The following is a 16988-nucleotide window of genomic DNA, read 5'->3' as shown; positions in this document are numbered from 1 at the left end:
ACAGTTCTTACCATCATAAAGTTCTTCCTAATGTTTAGTCAGAATCTCCTTGTATCTTGAAGCCATTGGTTCAGATCATACCCTCTGGAGCAGGAGAAAACGAGGACATTTGCAACTTGGAGGCTCTTGAAAGTGGAAGTACATGAATTGCCTGTCAACGTCTTCAAAGAAAAGCTCAGCATTGACGGTGACCTCATCAGATGTGACATGAATAAGGTATTCAACACCTTGGCCAATGACTTGCACCTCACAGATTTGGGTATGTAGCATGAAGAAATATTGGGCACTGTGCATTACATGTTTTTTGAGAGACAAGGTTGACTTCTTTGCTCAGAGGGATGACAATTATGGGTGGCCAAAGGTAGGCACACTTTGAAATTGCCTTGAACCCCACACAGTATGAAACATGGAACAGAACAAACAGTTACCCATATGGATACTTTTAGTTTTTACTTTTGCTTGTGCAAACAGCTTAGGGGCAGCTTCAAATCAGGGGATCCTGGTCTTTCCTTATGGTGCTTGTTTAAGGTAAAGTAAAGGTAAAGGTACCCCTGCCCGTACGGGCCAGTCTTGACAGACTCTGGGGTTGTGCGCCCATCTCACTTAAGAGGCCAGGGGCCAGCGCTGTCCGGAGACACTTCCGGGTCACGTGGCCAGCGTGACATCGCTGCTCTGGCGAGCCAGAGTCGCACACGGAAACGCCGTTTACCTTCCCGCTGGTAAGCGGTCCCTATTTATCTACTTGCACCCGGAGGTGCTTTCGAACTGCTAGGTTGGCAGGCGCTGGGACCGAGCAGCGGGAGCGCACCCCGCCGCAGGGATTCGAACCGCCGACCTTTCGATCGGCAAGCCCTAGGCGCTGAGGCTTTAACCCACAGCGCCACCTGCGTCCCACTTGTTTAACCTTTCATTATTATTAAAGTGAAAGATCCCAATCACGGATCTTCCACATCACATGTATTTTAGCCATAAATGAAGTGGCAAAGCCATGAGTGCTTAAAACATGTGCATTAAGCCTTAGGAGTACGGTATGAGAAAATTCTTCAGCTTAAAACACCTACAGAGCTTCACAGCTCATGGATATGCCAAGTGCCTTAATGGTTTACTGACTCCAGTTTTTTCCCCTCTGGCCCTGGTCCTCTCCAAGTAACTGCTTCCAAATGGAACAGCTCTGAAGAAAGAATTATGGTGACTTGCGCTCTGTGCTGGAGCTCACGACACATTTTATTAGAGGTCGAGAGAGTGGTTAACCTCCACATGCCCTTTGATTGTGAATTCCTCAATCCTGTGTGCAAGAGCAGCACAGCAGAACAGCATGTTTATAAGCCTTTGATAGTAAATATATTAAACTTCCCTGCTAGAGGGGGTTTCTCTGTGAAACCTTGGGAATGGCCCCCTAGTCCAAATATCCTACTGTAATGTAAGTTCACATATGATTAACTGAAATAATTGCATATTCTACCCCTGCCTCCCCACTTTGCTCCCTCTGCTTTCCCTGTCGCATCTGTTTTGAAGTTGCAAATTGGGTAGGAGCCCATCAAACCTGTTCCTTGCAGAGCCCTGTGTGTGTGTGTGTGTGTGTGTGTGTGTGTGTTGTCAAGCCTTTACCACGAAAACACTTACCTTCCTTCATTGAAGGAATCTCATCCTGCTGATTTGAGGTTTATAAGTGGGACATTGAACACGCATGTCATCCTGTATTGGTATTACAAAGAGACTTGCACCATCACATAAAATATTAGTGGCATGTCTTATGTTTGGGCAAAAGCAGATGGTGTTATAGCAAGGTATGTTCCCACCCTAAGTGCTAGGGGTGTGCATTTGAATGAGCCATATATAAGCTACAATCCTGTTTTGTTTCAGCGTACATTTTGAAGTCTTCTATCCTGCTACTGCTTCTGATTTGTTTTGCTTTATTTTTACTGTATTATTTTTATCATAGTCAGCTGCCTTCAGTATAGGCCACTATAGAAAGGAAAGGTATTAAATCAGAGACTAAATAAAAATAGATATGAAGAATTGTGTTGCTCTGCTGGTGAGCAGAAGAGAAGCAGTAGTGACATGAACAATGTGTTTGTAGAGTGTAAGATGACTAATTGCATCCCCAAGCAATTTTTGATTGGGGATTGATGACTTCAGAATATGAAACTTGGAAACCTAAACTCTTAATATGTAGCAAGATATATGTAGCCTGGTTTGTATTTCATGGTAAGCCCAAACTATGGCTTACCTAGAGAGGAATTCATGGCCATTTTGCCCCTCCCTTGTCTTTTTTATTGCCTCATTGCCCTGAGCTAAGCCAATCTTAGTGTGTCATCCTAATACAGGTTCATGCTTAAGCTCTCTCCATTCCTCACTAACCTTGGCTTGGCTTGGCTCTGCAGTACAAAGGGCTGGTTAGGAGTCAAGCTGCTGTGAGAAATGTTGGCTTGTCAAAGACTAAAACATGAAAGTTTGATATCTGCAGCTATTAAAAGTTCTGCAATTTCAAACGGATAAGAAGGCCAAATTCAATGCTTTCCAGTCTTGCAATTTGTGAGGGATTGGCTCGTGAATTTATGGATAGCAGAGTCATGACCGCTTGTTAACTCTGCTCCTAGTAGTACTAGGTTGGCTCTTTGTAGGCTATTGTGGATGCGAGACAGAGAGATTAAATCTGGCCAGGGCTCATCTGGAACTTGGTTCACTGTTGCAGATAAAACCTATGCAAGAAGACTTTTGTATCCTGAGGAAATAGATACTGGTTTGAATGATTCTTCCTCCCTTATTGGTACCTTGGCTAGGTTTTTTGGTTTTATTTACTGTGTAATGATGATATGGAGCAGCAGGTTGGGGGAAGATTCATTTGTGGGCCAGCTGTAGGCTGAGTGCCTGTAGGCAGCAGTGCAGCTGCAGGACTACTAATTAATTATGCTGCCTCAGGAGATTGACCTAGCTTAGCAGGTGGGAGGGATTGACATAATAGGTCAGCCAGCAAGAGGCCAGCAGGGGGCTGGAGCGTATGCATCTCTCACATGGGGCCTGACTCCTGAGCTTCGGTGAGTGTACTGGCCAGCTGGAGTCTCTCCGTTGATTCCTGGAGGTACATTATCTTGTTCTTACTATCTTCCTCATGCTTTGTGATTTTGCTTAAATGCTGTACTGTTTTCTATACTATTTAATAGAAGCACTAAACTTTCTTCCATTTGTGTTGTGATTGCCATTGAATCCAAAAAAAGCCCTTTTATTTGGCGAAACAACTGTCTCCCGCGCTGGCTGACAAGTTTTAGTGTAAACAAAAAAATTTTTTTCTTTCCAGTAGCACCTTAAAGACCAACTAAGTTAGTTCTTGGTATGAGCTTTCGTGTGCATGCACACTTCTTCAGATACACAAGTTTTAGTGTTTTAATGTATGTTGTTCAAGTGTTTTTTATTGCTGTGATGTGTTTTTCCTAACACTCTTTTTATTGTGTTGTACACTGCTTTGGCTGCTCCTCGTGCTACAGAAAGCAGTTGTTTAACATTAAAATAATTTAAAATTCACAGGAGTTTCCTGCAATAGCATAGCTCCCCACCCTTGGGAGTAGATTAATTTGTTAGCAAACATTTGAGCTTTTAACTCTTTTAGTGCCTTTCTGGCTTGACCTTCAATACTGGAAAAGTGTGACTATGCTCCAGAAGGATGTATTTATATCCCTTTACTTTATATTCCTTTATTTATATTCCTTTAGTTATATTGGATATTCATGGCCTGTGACCTCTAGGCACCTTTCTGACCTAAAGTCAATAATTTATTGTCTTCTTTGATGAAAGGCTCACAGTACAGGAATCTGGAAGTTTTGGTCAAGCAAAAAAAGTCTGGGCTAATCAAAATTAGTTTTTGTTTGGGATTTGCACCAAGTAAACAAAATTAGTTAGTGCCTGATTTATGCACAAGCTAGGTAAGCTTGTCCCCACCCCACCCCTCATGGTAGAATTTGTAGGCACACTCTGTGCCTCCAGGGGGAGGGAGTTCCATTGTATACTCCTTCCTTCCCTTACCTGTGCCCTGTGCATGATAAGTAGAAACTTATGATTCTGAGTTAGTGGCAAACCAGGATTGCAGACTGTTATTTGAGCCTGGTTTGTAGACAAACTTTGGTTTGCACAAACTCTAGTTTGTGGTTTTGGCTAGAAGGGTTTGCAGACTGTGGTTTGCTGCTAAACCAGGATTGGGACTTGCTAATGATATCTAAACCATGGCTTACCAGTTTGCCTGAATAGACACACTTCATGGGATACACAATTACTACAAAACAGTTAGAAGATCTGAACCTGTGTTTGATTTTTTGTGTCGCCTATTTATTGACTGTGCAGAAGGAAGCTTACCATTGGACTATACTTGCTTTTATGATAGTCTGAGGCCTGTTCCTAAAAACTAGAAAAAGAGGGCTGTTGATAGAAAGCTACCTAGATTAAGAACAGTAGGAAAGCGGACTCTTCCTTAGGGAGTTACAGGCATTATGGCAACCCCCCTTTGTGGTTTGTATTGTGATTTTTATGAGAGACACATTGTGAATCTCTCTCCCAACTAAATATAGACAATACATTTATCTTAAACTATTCAACTAACTTTAACATCTCCTGCAAAGAAGGATTGCTTTCTTTAAGCCAAGAGCTGAATTTACTGCCAGGCAATCTGGACAAATTCGCATTCACTCACCTCCAATTCTGTAAGTACTCTAATCTCTGTTCAGGTTCACATGTAATGTACACACACAGAATCGGAGACAGATGCATTTTGAGCCAGAACAATGCACCAAGTTTCATGTTGGATTCTCAGACTCATCAAATTGTATAGAGAAGTTTGTAAAAGCTGCCAAAACTTTAGTAAGATTTTGGCAAAAAACCCCAAACAAACCAGGAGTAGATTGCTAGATCCATTAGAACAAAGGTCTAGGAGTCAAAGCTCATGGGTTTAGCCTTTTGCTGGCTTTTGTTCTTTCACAAAGATTTTTAACTGCTGGGAATTGCTATTCATCCTTGGGTCAGGAGAAGCACCACAGTGGGTGTCTAACCATTTCCAATTTTTCTGTTTTGTTGCTATGCAATATACCTTAACTCATCAAGGTGCTGACTACTTATTCTCTATGGGCCTTCTAAATTTTGGCTGCTCAGGGATCGTAGATTCTTCCTTCTCCCCCCATGTACACATTCTTCTTTCTTGAAAATAAGACATAGTAGCTTTCCTATGCTGCTGTGCAGAGTGAAAAGATGTTGATTTTCATAGCAAGCAAATTTTAATTTTACCATTCTGCAATCCTGGCACTTAATATTTTCTCCAAGAGGCTATGTTAAGAACCAGTGGGAAAGGCAGAATGGTATTGCAGAGTAAGAACCCACTCCTGTGAAGCTTTACTTGAAAGTAGGGCACACTGAATTCAAAGTAGCAGCCAATCCTATGCAAAATTAGTCTAAGTTAACCAATTTATTGTGGCATAAGCATCCATTTATAAAACAAGTGAGCTCTTGTCCACAAAAGGTTAAGCTATAAACAAGTCTGTTAGTTGTTAAGGCCCCACAAGACACTCTTGTTGACAATAGTCTGGATGCTGTGGTGCACAGTTAGTCACACTTCATTCTGTAAGGAATTAGGGGGCATGTGAGGATGATTGCTGATCAGATTATTGATAAGGTCATGCTGCCTGAGAGTTCAGTCAGCTGTTAGTTGGAAAGCTCTGAGAGTCACCAGTCTGAGATATTTGGAGGGCCACAGAGTCTTTGCCTTAGACTCAGGATTAAATATTCCCTTAAATCAGGCATAGGCAAACTCCACCCCCTCTAGATGTTTGGGACTACACTTCCCATGATCCCTAGCTAACAGGATCAGTGGTCAGGGATGATGGGAATTGTAGTCCCAAACATCTGGAGGGCTGGAGTTTGCCTATGCCTGCCTTAAATGAAGTCCTCAATATAATTTAATCACATTATATTTTTAAAATTTCTGGTTTTACATATGCATTGTAATATAAAACCAGGAAAGTGACAATGTAATCTCAGATTCGCTGTTAAGCAGGGGCCTCCGTGGGGGCAGGAGTTGGGGCAGACACACCGCTATGTGAATCAGGCTCTCCTGTTAACCCATCTTCCCTGGCATGGATTTATGGAATGGCAGCAGAAGATTAGTGAAGTGCCATATGGTTGTTCCCATAATGCTCCAGTAAGTCACTGTAGGAATGTGAGAATGGCAGGTGGCTTGACTTAGATCATGGTGTTGCTGTTTACCACCTTTAGACTTGCAGGGGTGGTGCAGAGTATGCCAATGGGGGTTGCTTTGCCTGCCCCTCACTAGTCTGAAGCTGGTCCTGTTTCTGAGAGACATCTACTCCTTGAATCTGGTGTTGCCTTTTGACCAGGCACTGGTTACATTTTGCAACCGTTATCTATGGTTATCTCACGCAGAACCACGCTTGCAACTCCTATATGATCTGGGGGCTATGGTTTATTTCCTCTATTGTAATGATGGCAGTGGCAGCATCCTATCACAAATATTTCCCTTTTCTGAAAGGAGACATGGTCCTGAAGACAGGGCAAGTCAAACGTGAGCTATGAACATTGCGTTGAAAATATATAATGAAATAACTATGCACGCCAAACTCACTGATGAGTAAATTCATTTCATACGCCTAGCACCTGCAGTCTGTCTGGCTGCTGGCTCCTTTACAATTGTCCCTTTAGCCCAATTTATACTTGACATATGCTTTTCTATCCACTCCATTTTATAGAGCAATGGAGATGGCAAATGCAGATGCTCAGGGTCATCTGCTGTTTTGGCTGATGTGCCTGCATACTGAAGCTCTGTTCTCAGAGCAGACATCATACTGTTGTTGGAGAACAAGTCCTGGCTGAAGTTTTTAAATAGCTCTGTAATCTCCAGAGGGCCCATTAATGCTGTCTGATATATTGATTTGGTTACGGTTATTAATAAGAAGCAAGTAGGACCTGCAACAAAAAGTTTGCACTGTGCCAGCCAGCCATGGCCACCTCCATTCAGTCATCCTGTGGCCACTGAGTGTGGTCATTGGGCTGATTTTTGGGGATCACTCATTCATTAGGGTGTTGTGTTGCTGTATTTATTTTGTATTTATGCAAGCATTGGGGTCCCAGAGTCTGGTGGCACGTCCCTCTTTTGCATGGCTATTGCTATTTTGGCTATATAAGCAAAGGGACACAGGTGGCGCTGTGGGTTAAACCACAGAGCCTAGGGCTTGCTGATCAGAAGGTCGGCGGTTTGAATCCCTGCGACGGGGTGAGCTCCTGTTGCTTGGTCCCTGCTCCTGCCAACCTAGCAGTTTGAAAGCATGTCAAAGTGCAAGTAGATAAATACCATATTTTTCGCCCTATAGGACGCACTTTTTCCCCTCCAAAAATGAAGGGGAAATCTGTGTGCGTCCTATGGGGCAAATAGAGTCTTTCACTGAAGCTTGGAGAGCGAGAGGAGTCGGTGCGCACCGACCCCTCTTGCTCTCCAGGCTTCAGGAAGCTATCAGCAAGCCTGGGGAGCCCGCGGGAGTTCCCGCGGGGCTCCCCACGCTGCGGATAGCAGCCTGCCGCCCGGCGCGCAAAGTGCCCTGAAGCAGAGCGCCCTGCGCGCCGGGCAGACATCGGCCAGCCCCACAAGCTCGGGGGACAGCGGGGAGGCGCAGCGCCGCCATCCCGCTGTTCCCCAACCTGGTTTTTTTTGGGGGGGGAAATAAAGGAATTCCCCCCCTTTATTTCCCCCCCCCCAAAAAAAATTAGGTGCGTCCTATGGGACGGGGCGTCCTATGGGACGAAAAATACGGTAGGTACCGCTACAGCGGGAAAGTTAAACGGCGTTTCCGTGCGCTGCTCTGGTTCACCAGAAGCAGCTTAGTCATGCTGGCCACATGACCTGGAAGCTGTACGCCGGCTCCCTCGGCCAATAAAGCGAGATGAGCACCGCAACCCCAGAGTCGGCCACGACTGGACCTAATGGTCAGTGGTCCCTTTACCTTTAAGCAAAGGCTGAACTTTAGAAAAGGAAGGGATGGTGAGAATCTCCCTTAAGGGGGGGAAACAGCCCCTGCTTCACTCGGATCCACATCCACATATGCCAATAGCCATGTTAACATTTCATCAGAGCAGTTAAGATTTCATGCAGTAAATGACAACAGTTGAGTAGTTTCCCATGATTTCAAATGTTGACAGAAGAAGGAAATACATCCACAACATTATAAATTGTCAGGAAGCAGGAGGAATTTGGGGTTCTGTTCTCACTTGAAGCAGTAAAGCTGGATTTTAACTGTAATGGACAAAATGTTAACAGCTTTCAGTCTTTCATTGGCGTCTGGAGGCTCACCAGATCCTTTGAGTGGTTTATAGCAGTGTCTAAATTAATTGAGCTGGGAGGAGAAAGCCCATTCTGGTCAGGACACAGGAAAACAGCACCCCAGGTGTTTCAATTCAATAGTTTTTCTATTTTAGCAGCAGCAAGCATTCCTAACATCACAGTTTGACACAGCCGACTTCTTAAAAATGCACCTTTTCCACTTGCCCTTGTTCTAAACTCCCAACAAGTAAAGTACAATTGTTAATTATAACTAAGGTCACATTTGAAGCATTATTATACCATTTGTACAATCATAGCTTCGATAAAAAATATTCGGAGCTGTTGTTTGTTAAGGATGCTGGGAGTTGTTAGGAGCTCCCTATTCCCCTCCCAGACCTACGATTCCAGAGTATGCTGGGGAAAGGGATTGACTGTCAAGTCACACTCAGGGAATTGTACCTTTGGGAAGGGAATCTCCTAACAACTCTCAGCACCCTTAACAATCTACAGTTCCCAGGATTCTTTGGGGGAATAGGTCATTTGATCACATCTGGTGTGAATGTCCCCAAGTAGAGAGGTTTTTCCCAGTGGCATAAAAGATACAGCAGGATGTGCTGCTCCTACAGCACAGATCATATTGCTTCAATTCCCATCCCTGTTTTCTGTGTAGTTATGTTCCTTGCGTGTTTTGAGTGTAGGCGTTGGCTCAAGAGACCTTGATGAAGAAATGCAATGAAGAATAATAACATTTCTTATATTTCATTGCATCAAAGTCCTGTGGGTGAATTAGGCAACTGATGGGGGATCTTAGCTCATATGAGCCAATTCTATAATCAGTGGCTAGCTTTTTATGGATAAACTAGGGCTGCTATCTCTGCTTGCTTTGCCTGCCCCCCTACGCCTGCCAAAAGTGGTGGCCACCAGCTAGAGTTCAGTTGGCTAGAGCATGGTGCTGATAATGCCAAGGTTGCAGGTTTGATTCTAATGAGACAGCTGCTTATTCCTGCATTCCAGGGGGTTGGACTAGATGACCCACAGGGTCCCTTCCAACTCTACAATTCTATGATATTACTGGAGTTGCAACATGAGTTATTTATAGGGTGAATAAAAAGGTCTTCATCTGGCACCAAAAAGACCATAAAGATGGAGCCAGGCAAAGTTCTATGGGAAGTTTCCAGATGACCTCTCAGAAGCATTCCTTCATTATCTAATTCTGCAAGTGAGGTGGTAGATAACTTTCCCCTCTCCCTTTAGCTATACACTAACGCTGCACAGTGCAGAAAGCAGCACTCATACCTCAGGGAGCCAGAAATTGGCTGAGTGCGGTGGGGCATTGACATAGCCCTTTTGCTGCCAACATGCCTCACATTTTAGTTTCTGATAAAAGGAAATCAAAAGCCCAACATTCCAGAAATATGTACTTTTCTTTATGAAAAGAAAAGAAATCTGGGTTTCTCCTATCTGGGGAATGTGCTGAATAAGTACTCCCATAGTCTACAGTTCTCGCAACTATCACCAGTGGGCATACTGGCCATATTAACATACAATGCATGTGGTATTCAATTCACTTCTAAGACACCCATAACCTGTGAGTGTCTGACTTTTGCTGCATTGATTGCTTGCTGCCTTGAATATCTTACAGTGATCACTTTTACCCCAAAGAGCATATTCTTAATAGTCTGAAAGCCAATGAAGCAGGTCTTGCTTGTGTCCCACAGTTGTGCACAGCAGTGTCATCATTCTTTTCAGTCCATTAGGCCAACAGGTAACTCCCTAGGTTTGGTTTAAGCGAGGTATGTCTAACTTTTTCTGCTGATAGGATTGGCTTTTACTTCCTTAAATTTCCACAGATGCAGCACAGTAAACTGCAACCAGGGCATCTTTTTGGAACGTCTTCCCCACTCCAGCAAGTATAATTTAGGCTTCCACATGTATTGTGGGATAAATTAAACAAACAAAAAAAAAAAAGGTCTGCATTTGTTGATAACCAAGCAGCAGTACCTGCAGGTGCTTCCACGCGAGCTACTTAAGTCACTGACAGCACATTCCTAACCATTTCTATGCTGCAACCATATACCCACTAACCTTGGAGTAAGCCCCATTGAACTCAGTGGAACTTACTTCTGAGTAGCCATGGTTTTGATTGATCTGCTAGCCACTTTTGAATTGTCATTCTTTGTTCACTGATTTTTTAAAAAAATGCAGAATAGGTGAATAGGCATACTGCTTTCATATACTATGTATGAGAGCACCAAACCTATTCAAAGCTGCCTGGAGAGCAGCAAGCTGCTGCCCTTCCGCTGCCGATGTGTAAAGCAGCAGTGGGGCAATAGTTTCCTCTTCCACCTTGCCACGTCCTACTTCTTCCTGGGCCACCCATTCCCTCACTTGATCCCCACCTCCACTTGCACATATGTTCTATAGTTGCAAAAGTGCTGTGAGCTTGGAAAATCTCTGGAGAGAGCAAGGACAAAGTGAATGAAGGTGGAGAGACAGGGACTACCTGGCTGAAAAGGAAGAAGGCAACAAATGAAGCGTTATCCTGAATGGGGTAACTGTGCCCCTGAAGGACCAGGTGCGTAGCCTTTGGACTCACAGCTGTTCATGGAGACACAGGTTAATTCTTTGGCCAGGGAAGCTGTTTATCAGCTCCATCTGGAATACAGGCTAAGACCCTACCTGCCTGCAGACTGTCTTGCTCTAGTTAGCTCCCGCTTGGACTACTGCAATGCGCTCTACGTGGGGCTACCTTTGAAGGTGACTCGGAAACTGCAATTAATCCAGAAAGCGGCAGCTAGACTGGTGCCTGGGAGCAGCCGCCAAGACCATATAACACCGGTCCTGAAAGATCTTCATTGGCTCCCAGTACGTTTCCGAGCACAATTCAAAGTGTTGGTGCTGACCTTTAAAGACCTAAATGGCTTCGGTCCTGTATACCTGAAGGAGCGTCTCCACCCCTGACACTGAGGTCCAGCGCCGAGGGCCTTCTGGCGGTTTCCTTGCTGTGAGAAGTGAGGTTATAGGGAACAAGGCAGAGGGCCTTCTTGGTAGTGGCGCCCACCCTGTGGAATGCCCTCCCAGCAGATGTCAAGGCAATAAACAACTATTTTACTTTAAAAAGACAGCTGTTTAGGGAAGTTTTTAATGTCTGATGCGGTACTGTTTTTAATATTCAGTGAAAGCCGCCCAGAGTGGCTGGGGAAACCCAGCCAGATGGGTGAGGTATAAATAATAAATTATGATGATGATGCCATACTTCACTTACCACAAAAAATAAACCACTAGGAGGTTGTTGTTTTTTTAATTACAGTTAAGCAATATATAAATTTAATGAAATAGATAAAAAGTACAATCTTTTGGGGAAGCGCATTTGTTGCACAAGACCTCTAAATCAACTTTAATTGCATGTCCCTAATCTGCTAAATATCTGATTGAATCCCACCCAAAACTATCAGCCATCTATAAGTGCCCTTAGTGCACTGGGTATAAGTTCCTATCCCTTTTCTGAGCTTCTGAGGAGGGAAGGACCTCACTTAACACACTTATGTTGGAACTCAAGCTCAGCATAATGACACTGTCCCTTTCGCTCTGGACATAGTGGTGGGATCATGGAAAAAACTAATTTTGGTGCTCATAAATTTTTGTTGCTGCGCTGATGACATCAGTGATTGAAAAATGGCAACAGAGAAGTATTATTGTTAAAAGAAACTTTAATCAAGAAAAAGGCCTTTTCATATCATAATTACATTATACAAAGGGTATTAGTATTTTAACATTTTTTTTGCTAGTCACATTGCCACTGTTTTTTCACACTGCATTTCAGGCAACAAAATCAAACACTAAACCATAGCTTGACATAGTGCATTCATAGCTTTTTACATGTATTTACAGTTTTAGCTGCAAGGAAAGATGTTGAAAGTGGGATGGATCAATAACTACCAGAATTGAGACACCATGGCATTCCTGCTTTCTTAAAAATCTATTCTGTGCAACATTCTCTTTTCCAATTAGTCTTATTGAGTGTGCCTACACAGCTCAAGTACAGGCACCTCCTCACTTGCATGTGTGCCATTTGCATGCACCTTTTTCATCACCAAAAGAGGGTGGAACAGGGGAATCCCCAATTGTGCTCACCCTGTGTAAGTAGGGATTCCCTTGTACATGATTTTTGTTTAAATGAGAGGCCGGGTCCTAGAGGTACATTGGATAGATAGCTATATTTCCACCCCAAGGTTCGTAGTATCAGATAGAAAGCACACTTCATCACTTTTGCTGACTGACTTGCAATGATCCCCACAGACATTCATGGTGTTTAACCTTACCATGGAAATGAGCTTAAGCCATTCTTGGAGCCATCTTTCTAGAAGTTCTTGCTCTAACAGAAAAAAACACTTCCATTATTGGATAGTGCTTATCTTCAAGAAATAGTCACCAGGGCTCAGGCATACTTGGATGCCATGCCATTTGCCTGGTCATGAAAGTTTTAATCCTAATGTGATGGGAAAGACTGCAGTTGGTTACTCAGTGGCAAGAGAAAAGCACTCTGCACAAAGCTGGAGGTACTTTATTACTTCACATGTTCCAGGACATGGTCCTGGTACAAATCAAGGCCGATCCCTAGGTGTAATGTATCACAACGTTGTTCTAAAAAAAGAAGAAGATACATATAATTAATTCTTTGAAAAAAGTTATGCTTTATAAATAACATGCATGTACAGGAGAGATAATCAGACACACAGTTTTCATTCAGTAAGGATTTAAATGTGATTTAAGACTTTAATCTGCTTTGGTGGTTGTGTAGAGCTCAACCATGCTACTTAGAGCCCTATATCGCTTTGATCAGAAAAAGGCAGTAGAGTTTTGGAAGATTCAAATAATCTGCTGTTTTCTATGTCCAGTCCTGTACTGAGGGACACAGCACCTTGAGGACACAGGACATGTACAAAGGACTTTTATTTCCTAGCAGATAGCATTTGAGGACTGCACAAATCTTCATGTATTGTTACAATTTCAGTGGGAAGCATTTCCTTTAAAATGATGATTACTGGCCCAAAGTGACAAGTATGGCTTGAGAATGGAAGAGTAATAAATAACTAGCAGAGGTCAAGAAGGCAGAGACATATTAACAATTACAAAGTCAGCAGGAACTGCAGCACCTTCTGGGGCATTATACTTTAGAAAAAAGATGGCTAAAGTGGGAAAGTTTTGAGAGGCTTATAAAATCATGCATAGTGTGCAGAAAGTGGAGAGAGACGTTTTCGTCTCTTTCCTAGTACTAGAACATGAAGCCATTCAATGAAATTGAATGGAAATAGGACAGCCATACATAACACATAATTAGCTCATAGAATTTGCAGCCCCAATATGAGGTGATGGCCACTCATTCTGGATAACTTTAAAATGGAGTATTTAGACAAATTCTTGATAGCTAAACGCAACTGCCCAATTCTAAAGCAAGGTGCTCCTGGATACTAGCTGCTGATGGGAAAACAACAGGCACAAACTCTTCCCTCCATGGCCTACTTGCGAGATTCATGGAAACGTGAGGTAGGCTGCAATGGGGAAACGGGGTGCCTGACTTTTGTCTAAATCTAGCAGGGCCATTCTATACCAGTCAGCTTCTCTATTGGTTCTGTTTTACTAATTTGATTCAAATTTCATAGGGGAGCCATGTTAAATCTCTTGCAGTAAAACAGTAGCAGAGGAAAATGATATTTTTTTTAGCTTTCTGGCACAAGCTTTTGTGGACTGCAGCCGTTGTCAGATACATGAAGAGTTCTCCTTAAGAAGTAGGCGCATTTAGCTACATAGGTAAAGGGAGGAAAATGTGTAAAAAATGGGAACAAAGGGCCCTGAAACATCTGATTTCTAAGTGAAGTCTAATGTATGCAAGTTTTCATCTTGTGTAAGTTTAGGGTCTGCATATTTGTAAACACTTCATTTAAGTCTTTAAAGGACGTTGTTTATGTTGCTTCCGTCAATGGTTTTTTTACAAGGAGAGCTAGACTAACTATGCTTTGTTAGGAAATTATAATAACATTTGAATATGTGTCGAGTCACCATGCGTTTTATTGGTGCAATATCCCAAAGTGGTTTATTTTGATGTGCACTTCCTAGTGTCAGTATGCTAATTTTCACAGTATTGAAATATACCAGCAATGTTTTGATGGAAACAGATCAACTGTGTGGGCATGTCATGTCACAATTTTCTTCTACCTAACATACACCCCTAGACTAAAATGTGCAAGTAATTTTACAGTTTCCTGTTCAGTTCCCATCTACCTTCTAGTGACTTGTAACATTATCAAATACAATAAATAGTTATGATAGTTCAATGATTACTGACAATCTCACTACGTAGACACTTTCAGTTTATAAAAAAAATTCATTCAATGTAAACAAGCATATTAAAAAATACTTCTGAAATGACTTTGCAGCATGTGCTTTATTTGTCAGTATGGAGTGAAAACTGCACAGTAAAACCCCTTAGCATACCTTATCCATTCAGTGATTTTTCTGTTGCTGAGAAATTGCATTTTCTAAACCATGTAATGCAAATTACATTGCAACACTTAAATGTTCATGCTACACTGTCCTCTGCTAAATAGCCGGTGTTCACCAATAGCAATAATTTAAGAAAAGCCCCTTTTTTTCAAGCTCATTATATATATGTTTTATCATAATTAGGAACTTTAAAAACACATCCTGGACATAAAAACGAGAATTTGCATATGTTAACATTTCTGTATACCTGAAACACTGGAAGGAAATACTAGGTAGAAGTCAGATGGTTTACATTTAAACGTCCGTATAGGGTGATCTTTTTCTTTTGCTTCCTACAACATGCTTTCCCCTATTTTGTCTTTAAATGTTTCCAAGAAATCAAAGGCTGGGTTCAAATGAAATGCAAAACCATGATTAATGGTATTCACCGTTAAAAAAAAATCACACCATGGTTTTGACCTTTCCAATGTACAACAGTAATACAACAGTTTAAAGCTTCTTGTCCTTTCCCAGCTGGCCAAGACTCAAGCTTCTTAAATTCATTCTAATTTCCATGGTGCAGCAGCCTCTTAAAGCAGAGCAATGGCCCTAACTGTGGTTTGTCAATGGTCTGTGAATTCAGACATAACAGCAAACCACAGTCGGCGCGCACTGTGGTTTGTAAACCAGCTCTAAACTGTGGCTTCAGGTGCGAGTTTGTCAGCTCCCAACCAACCATTGTTTTTGGAGAGGCTTGAGTTCAGATATTAAAACAAACGATAATTTGTTTTGCCAAACATACTATATTTGAACAAGCCAAAGGCATCATAAAGTTCAACTGGCTTATTTAAAAAAATACCTGGCTACTTGGGAGCAATTGGCCCAGCAAAATATTACAACACTTCACCATAATCATTATTCGCTAGTAAAACTTTTGACAGTTTTTATTTTCCTGAGTAAAGTCACTGATGTTTTCAATGCCTCCTGTTAATTGTTCAAATAAAATAAGGCAGTTAAAGATAATGTCAGTGAAGTTTTTTTCCTTCCAGAAGTACATCTGCAGATCTGGTTTTCTAGAAATGCACATAACAAAGTTGCCTTCAGCACCCTCTGTAATCCATTGTCTTGGATTTTCTAGAACAACTCCTCAGATCACTGCTGCCCCTTGAAAGTGATGCAAAACAGCATATTGCACACCACTCCAGAATAAGTGAGGATCTGATTAATTCAGCTGTGATATCCTTCTTTTTCCCTTGAGAATGAGAGCTGAAGCCCAAGTCAGACATGGATGCAGAATATTTTGTTCACTAAAATGAAAAGCAGATTTCTCTGATGTTAGAGGAGTTGTATTTGAAAACAAAGGCTAGCTTTCTTCATCTTTGATTTGAAAGGCAGCATATATTTCTAGGGAGCCAAATGGACTCCACAAACAGAAAATTCATTGCTACCTAATTATAAAAGGCTTCCCTCTTAAGAGAATGTTGTGCTTTGTTTTGTTTTTTAAAAAAACGACAACCAGTTGAAGTCATCTTGAATTACAATGCAAATCCCGAAAAGATCAATTTGTTTTTTCTCTAGTCCATTTGATCATAGTCTCTGGGGAGCGGTACAGGAATATTAATTTGGCATATAAATCTTCTTCCAATTCCAGTTCACCAGTCTCCCGCACTAAGAAGATGTCGGTGCACAATTTGAGGATGCGATCTACATTGGGAAGCTCTTCAAACATTATGGAGTGGGAAATCCCACTGAAGAACTCACGGACAAATTTTCCTATTACCAGGACGACTGAAGCATATAATCCCATGATGCTGCAAAACAAGGGGGGGAAAGGTAATAATATTTTAAAATGTGAAAAGATTTAAAATGTAATCACAGAATTATGAAATGTGGATACTGAGAAGAAAGTAAAACATAAAAATACAGCCAATTTATAATTCACTTTCATTTTAATAGATTAATTCATCCAAATTACTTTTCTTTCCTACCTCACCAAAAAGAAATGTCCCTGTCCTGAGGGAAGTATACAACATAAAGACTGACTTAGGAAAGAGATGGTAAGACAGAGGCACAAGTAACAGGGGAAGAATATGCAAGTACTATGACACATGCTTGAATGTAGTTTCTGTAAAGGTAAGGATAGAAGACTTATGCCAGATGTTTAAAAAGGTAAAGGTACCCCTGCCCATACGGGCCA

At 42.0% G+C, this 16988-nt stretch overlaps 1 protein-coding gene and 1 long non-coding RNA gene across 6 annotated transcripts in view; one reads left to right on the top strand and one right to left on the bottom strand.

Moving 5' to 3' along the window:
- The first annotated feature begins 3 nt into the window (after positions 1-3).
- The window catches only part of LOC307219653, a 45223-nt gene continuing 28238 nt past the window's right edge, over positions 4-16988 (top strand). Inside the window, exons 1-2 of the long non-coding RNA XR_013840483.1 lie at positions 4-216; positions 16443-16624. This is a non-coding gene — a long non-coding RNA (uncharacterized lncRNA). The remainder of the gene's footprint in view (positions 217-16442; positions 16625-16988) is intronic.
- Positions 12001-16988, bottom strand: part of PIEZO2 (piezo type mechanosensitive ion channel component 2) — a 203256-nt gene continuing 198268 nt past the window's right edge. For all 5 annotated transcript variants that reach the window (XM_079982831.1, XM_079982834.1, XM_079982833.1 and 2 more), the window contains one exon: positions 12001-16602. In XM_079982831.1, the coding sequence (XP_079838957.1) occupies positions 16350-16602 (253 nt within the window). In that variant the 3' untranslated portion in view covers positions 12001-16349. The remainder of the gene's footprint in view (positions 16603-16988) is intronic.

This window comes from Podarcis cretensis, assembly GCF_951804945.1.
Source record: "Podarcis cretensis genome assembly, chromosome: 7".
Classification (NCBI taxonomy): Eukaryota; Metazoa; Chordata; class Lepidosauria; order Squamata; family Lacertidae; genus Podarcis; species Podarcis cretensis.
Note: the sequence above shows the minus strand (reverse complement) of the source record. Positions and strands in the feature narration are given on the sequence as shown.